General features: G+C 35.9%; 1 protein-coding gene across 1 annotated transcript in view; it reads right to left on the bottom strand.

The window, feature by feature from the left end:
- Positions 1 to 4422: 4422 nt before the first annotated feature.
- LOC125678533 (protein CNPPD1-like) overlaps positions 4423 to 7019 on the bottom strand; it is a 15068-nt gene continuing 12471 nt past the window's right edge. Inside the window, exons 7-8 of the mRNA XM_048917073.2 lie at positions 6197 to 6314; positions 4423 to 5743 (exon numbers count right to left, since the gene is read on the bottom strand). Of these exons, the coding sequence (XP_048773030.2) occupies positions 4877 to 5743; positions 6197 to 6314 (985 nt within the window). The 3' untranslated portion in view covers positions 4423 to 4876. The remainder of the gene's footprint in view (positions 5744 to 6196; positions 6315 to 7019) is intronic.

Here is a 7019-nt window from a genome sequence, read left to right as displayed (position 1 = left end):
TGATGTGCAAGACATTTCTTGTGGGCTGATAAGTACAGTAATTTCTTGTTTGTCGATGTGTACAGTAATTTCTTGTATGTCGATGTGTACAGTAATTTCTTGTCTGTCGATGTGTACAGTAATTTCTTGTCTGTCGATGTGTACAGTAATTTCTTGTATGTCGAAGTGTACAGTAATTTCTTGTATGTCGATGTGTATGTAGTAATTTCTTCTATGTTGATGTGTATGTAGTAATTTCTTGAATGTTGATGTGTACATAATTTCTTGTATGTCGATGTGTACATACTTTCTTGTATATCGATGTGTACAGTAATTTTGTGTGTGTCTATGTGTACAGTAATCTCTTGTATGTCGAAGTGTACAGTAATTTCTTGTATGTCGATGTGTACAGTAATTTCTTGTATATCAATGTGTACAGTAATTTCTTGTATATCAATGTGTACAGTAATTTCTTCTATATCGATGTGTATGTAGTAATTTATTGTATGTCATTGTGTACAGTAATTTTTTGTATATCGATGTGTACAGTAATTTCTTGCCATTTAGATTTACAAGGACACTTTCAAAGAACATGTGAATATAAGCGCTGATTCTTATTATTTTTTTTTCTATGACATTACGTAGTATGAATACTGCATGTGTCAGCAGTCAAATTTTACCGAGTAACAGTTGTATAGTATATTTGTTTTTGAATTAATAATTCAATACTTTTAAGTTTAAGTAAAAAAAAATCAATTACGCTTTTTGAAAGTTTGAATAAACCGCCCACAAACTATGGAAGTGGACATACCTAATACACTAAAAGTTCTAAGAAACGTCAATTTCACAGAAATATAATTTTGCAACATTGAATCGTTTATGAACAGCTGTTTTTACGAAAACGGAGCTTTCTGATATAGGATGTTAAATCACAGCAGTGACAGTCAACACACAGATGTGATAAAACTACATAAAGATACGGAGTTGAAGCCATGAAATATTCTGATTTTGATTTTTTTTTTTTTGGTTGTATTTTTATAATATTGATAAATACCATTGGTTTAGGATATTCATATATCACATTTAAGAAAATAATAATTCTGCAGTCGTGAGTTACTTTGGACAGATGTGAAATGTAGCATTAAGTTGACCCCCCCCCCCCCCCCCCCCCCCACACACACAATCCAAACGAATAAAAGAAACAAAACCAAGGCCAGAGGAAAACTACACTGAAATTGGACGAACAGTAAAACTCTGCTCTCAGTCATTACGCTCTTGAGAGAATACTTCAATAGTGACACACTGCTCGTCATTCTTTTTGTCTGTGACGTCCCCTGAAATTAAACTCAGGTAAGTGTCTGGGAGTGTAAGGATGAATCACACAGTTTGTCCAACTCGAACGGAAAGTTTGGTTCAAGTATAAGTTAACATATGTACATGTAAATACACCTACGTTGTGTTTTGTGTCAGTTTATGTTTACATCACTCGAAAACAATAGACTCTCTATCATATTAAGGAGGAATACTACATCGTGATAATGGCTACCTTCCTCTTGAAACTTGAATGAAAATATATTGATTGATTAAATATTGTTTAACGTCCCTCTCGAAAATATTTCACTCATATGGAAAGTCACCATTGCCGGTGAAGGGCTGCAACATTTAGGCCTGTGCTCGGTGCTTACGGTCTTTGGCTGCGCCCCCCCCCCCCCCTAAAACTTCAGGTAAATCGTGGTATCTTGTTTAGAAAAATGTACTAAACGATGTAAGAAGCAATAATTTCTTTCAATTCCGGAGAAATAAATGACAAAATCTATTGATTTCTTGAATTACTTTCTTGGGAGAATTTAATTTTTTCCAAATCCCCTTAAAATTTGCGTAATTTTATTAATTTCACCTCATGAAAAATGATAAAAAAGGGTACAAAAGACTAAATAGAAGATATATTTCAAGCCCTATAAAATCTGTAAAATCCAGGAGTTTCTGGGGGCTTCGCCCCCTGGGCCCCCACCAGGGCTTTGTTCCCAGAACCCCTGCCTCATAAAGTGGCGCCCCCCGTAACCGCAATTCCTGGATCCGCTCCTGGGGAGGGTTCTTTATCGTGCCACATCTGCTGTGACACGGGACCTCGGTTTTTGCGGTCTCATCCGAAGGACCGCCCCATTTAGTCATCTCTTACGACAAGCAAGGGGTACTGGGGACTTGATTCCCACGGGAAGAATGAAAATATAAATACCAGCATTACAAGTATATTCCTTTTAGTCGCCTAGCTTGGTAGCTCAGTAGATTAACGTGTCGAATGCTGATCTTAGTTTGTGCGTTCGAGTCTACCAGGGATTTTATACCCCCCCCCCCTCCCCGATTACATTCAACTATAACTGCATTTTTTTCACATTTGAAATTTTCAAAATATTATTGTACATATTCTCCACTTTCTACCCATATCAGATTTGTCTGATGTGTCACTCCTCCTTAAGCTGAACGTTCGATGTTAAGATGGATGTAGTTCTATGTTCCCACCATATTGTGATGAAACCCGACCTAGGGCGGATGCATTTTATTCAGATTAACAGACAAATGTGTACATTGTGAAGTACATCACCTTGTTTTCTTCCTTTTCTCTTGAGCCGTTCGTCAGCAAGAAGAAAGAGATCTAAGAAGATGCGGACCAATTAAAGTGTTGCGTATCACAACAAAACACATAGGGTAGTGAAAGATACGCACGTAATTAGATTGAAGTAGACCAATTTTAGAACAGGATCTTAAGTTGTAAAGTCGAAATTTATAATGACGATTTCTTGAAAGATCCATGTTTTTGTTATAATTAGTTTACCATATGATTGCGTATACAATGTAGGCATGACCAGCTAGGTTTATAGAATAATTGTCCCATTTTCTGTCTGTAGAAACTTCTATTCGTCCTGTAGGACTATTTGTACACGATGCCAAATTCGCAGTACATGCATCCCATTCATTTTAAACATGACAGCAGAACTTCGAAAACACAATTTACTTCCCTTAGTGGTATGAAAGTCAGTGAATATTAGGGGAATGTTAATAAAAAATATTTTCCCCAGGCTCCATGTATACTCTAAATTATTCCTCTCTCTTTAATTTCTAGTTAATGGATACATGATTTTAAAAATATTGTTTTACCAAATAAATCTAAAAATATAGGACTATAATTAGTTATTCAACATTCTTAATATTGACATTTTCTACATTAGCAAAGTACGGGAAATTGTTTTGTTTTAGATTCATTTTAGGTATCCTGAAAAGAAAGACAACTGCGTGAAACCACAAGTATCTGTATTTTAGTAAATAGGGAAAATATTCTCTCTCTCTATATATATATATGTTTCCTATTTATTGATTAAAATTCAGATACCTGTGGTCCAGTAAATGTCTGACCAGTTCCATTTGTTTTCTTCTCTTTTTAAAGTACTGGGTTTAAAATGCACGCCCCCTCTCCAACACCATAGTTATGACCAGTGAAGCCCAAACTCTCGTTTGAAAATTCTTTATTGATTTGAATCCCGGCATAAAAAGGGCATCGTAATGGACAACACTCGAAACCCCCAATAACATTCTCGGTGCCACACCCCTGGTTTTTGTGAATTCTTAACCGAAGTAAACATTAACGGGATAGTTAAAGTATTTTTGTTTTTTTATTTGAATAATTAAAATGAGTTCAAATGACTCATACAAATCATTTCCTGTATATAACATTTATTTTCCAATTTCAAACCAGTTTTAATCTTCAAATTACATCCCCTGAATATTTGCATACTGGACAGTGTATTACCTAGCTCTTAGTGTGACTGTTGAAGAATTTGCAATCACTTCTCAGTTTTAAATACTTTTCTTTTCTCATGATGGGGTATTAGAAAGGAATATGATTTGAGGCGACTAAAAAAAAAATCACCAAAATAGTAGCATTAGCAAGTAGCGATTTCTTTACTTTCATTTCCAGTCATTTTTGCTAGACTTATTACATGTAGAATAAATAATCCTAATCCATTAGAATATGATTACCTTGACACTGATGCCATTAAAAACATACAAAAGGGGGAAGGTCAGCTGCTCTTCAAATATTACTCATTACATTGAAGTTTACTACAACACCTGCATGTAGATCTCATTTCAAAATAAAACTAAACCAAATGCAAAATTTCATCCACGCACGTACTTGTTTACTGCTAGGCTTACTGGGGCAATGCAATTTAGCAATGATGAGTGGTGCTGTTGGTAATTTAAAAGCACTGAAGCTATGCATGTTAAAATGCAGTAAGTCCCAGGACTTTCATAAGAAAACACATTATACGACTATATGGAAATGAATACCAGTACAAAGTTAAACTATTTGCACAAATTCATGTTTAAAATGTTTCAAATTTCAGACAGAACTCAGAATGCACACTCTAAACTACAACAAATCCAGTGAACTTCGCAACATCAGTACTTTTATTTCAATTTCTATATCTCAAGAGTGTAAAACTACCCATGATTTTTATTTTGGGAGGCAAATATTGAAGATGATTGTTTTTACATTAGTGCTTGTCAACTGCAATGTATACATGGATCAACACTTCGCTGCGAGTTACGTCCCTTTGCAGGGTCAGCCAAAGGTCAATCGGTGAAAATCTTTTTCCTACCAAAGTAAGAGGTTACTACTGTGAATTATAGCCAATTATTAAGTTTTCATACAAGGTTATAGGTTGCCCCATCATGGGGCATTATTGTAGTTGAATGCAATTGATGGAAAAATAACAAATGTCAAAGCTATAGATCAGAAAGTTACAAAGGCCAACGTAGGGAAATACCATATTTTTAACCACATGATGACCGATAAGGGACGTAACTTGCGCAAAGTGTTGATACCTGTATTATATATGATTCATGTCCCTAATACAGGGATTGGGGTCAACATTGTATGAAAGCCTTGAGAGATGTCAGCAAACCCGTTAAAAATAAGTGACCTGTCCAAGTCAGCAGTCACATGATCACAACAACAGGAGACATCTGCGTACCAATCGAAATCGAGTGTCCAGTCAATGAGCAGCTGTTCCTTATCACAGAATCGGTCCAGTTTCCTTGCACCTAAGGTCTTCCTTGCTTCACAGTGTTTGCACTGCGAGTGCTTCCTATCCACAACACTTTGTTCAGAGTCCCTTTGATCCCATAAGTTCATAATCCAGCTGCTTTGTAATTTAGATACATTCTTGCAGTTGATATTTTGTCCACTAAATAAACAAGGTCCTTTGGCACATACCATTTGGTTTGTCATGGCATCAGTTTTTCGACGTTCAGGAAGAGAAAATGAAACAATATCCGAAAGCAAACTGAAGAAATTAGATCCCGTATGGCTTAGTCCAGAAGTGTCCTCCATCCATCCTTCATCCAAGTCATCATCCAGGCCAGTAGAGTTTTCATTCGATTTAGAAGTCCTTTTGGCAGAAGTTGATTGTTTGGACAAACCAGGACTTGACAATGACAGAATGGAGGGCAGAGTTAGAAGAGTCCACAGCGATGTGAGAGAGCCATCCAGCATCTTAGGTTTGTCTCCTTCAATAGACGCCGCCCTCTCCTGAGGGACCTGTTCACCTTCCCTTGACACAACATCGTTCAAGGTCGGTAGTAAGACATGTTGCTTGATCGGTAGAGGAACAGGGGTCAATGAAGCCAAGGTTGAAGTGACCAGCAGAGTAGAACCGGCCACGGTTAAAATTCCAGCAATGTATGCCACCATCGACACTGCCAGCACCTGATAATGATAGTCATTCATTTCACTACGATGATGATATTGACTGATTTCATGACAATGATAGTGATACTCAACGATAATATTCACTAATTTTATATTTCACTGATTTTATAAGCTTTTCACAACTATGAAACATAATATCAGGGACATCTAAGTTCAATTCTACAACAATGCTAATAGGAGAACACCTTCATATGTGAGAATAGTGTTTATGTTAAAAATATACCGTGTACAGTACAGTATTTTATACACTGCTTACTATATCCCCTTGAAACATTGTTATGTGGAGTTAGCAATATCAATGTGTTTACTGTTAATTCATAAGGGGTAATAATATTGATGTGCTTAATTATAGATAGTAAGGGGTAACAATATTGAGGCATTTATTAGTAATTAGTTAGGGGCAACATTTTTTATGTACTTAATGTCATGTGCTGATTGCTAAATGCTTACCTTTGGAACAAGGGAAGATAATTCATTGAGTGTCTGTAGGAGTTGTGGATCCTGACTCAATGCCCAAAGGTCTGTGTACGAGAACCATCCTCTATCAATTCCCTGGGTCAGTGCAATCCTAAAACACCATCAACAGAGTACAAATAACGCCAAATTTTGATATGTCACTAACTGATATGTATGCTGTTTTCTATGATAAAACATTTTGTAAAACTATTGATGAATACGAGGCCCACAGGCCTTATTGTTCACCTGAGTATTAGTTAAAAGTATAACTAGTCCCAAGGGCTACAGAATCTGGAAAAAAATGACTTGTTCTGAATATCTAAGTTAGATTTTAATATTCACCAAAATACACATATTAAACAAGATGTGTTCTTAAAAGATTAAATGTCTTCAAAAGGGTCTATACTGATGATAGGCTTTACATAATATATACATATTTAATGCAAAATGACTAATTCTGACCTGTCCCAGAGTCCAAACAATGGGGGTTCCAAAATTCACAAGTTTGGTACATCCTTTTCTGCTTTTCCTAAATATGCATTTAGTTTTTATAGCATACTACAATGTATAATGATTTGGCTCCACCCTGGAACCAAAGCCTTACACCTTAAATAACTACTTACTCCTTTTAAATATCTATTTAGTTTCAATTTAGTATCATTAGCATTAAAGAAAACATCTTTTAAATGTTTTACATTTATACACTATATATCACAAAGTTTGGCCCCACCCTGGAGACTAAACCTCCACCCCAGTGATCATGAAAGTAACAGTTTTGGTAGAGGTCTTCCTGCTCTACGTCATTATACATTTAGTT

This window comes from Ostrea edulis, chromosome 2 (genome assembly GCF_947568905.1).
Source record: "Ostrea edulis chromosome 2, xbOstEdul1.1, whole genome shotgun sequence".
Lineage (NCBI taxonomy): Eukaryota > Metazoa > Mollusca > Bivalvia > Ostreida > Ostreidae > Ostrea > Ostrea edulis.
Note: the sequence above shows the minus strand (reverse complement) of the source record. Positions and strands in the feature narration are given on the sequence as shown.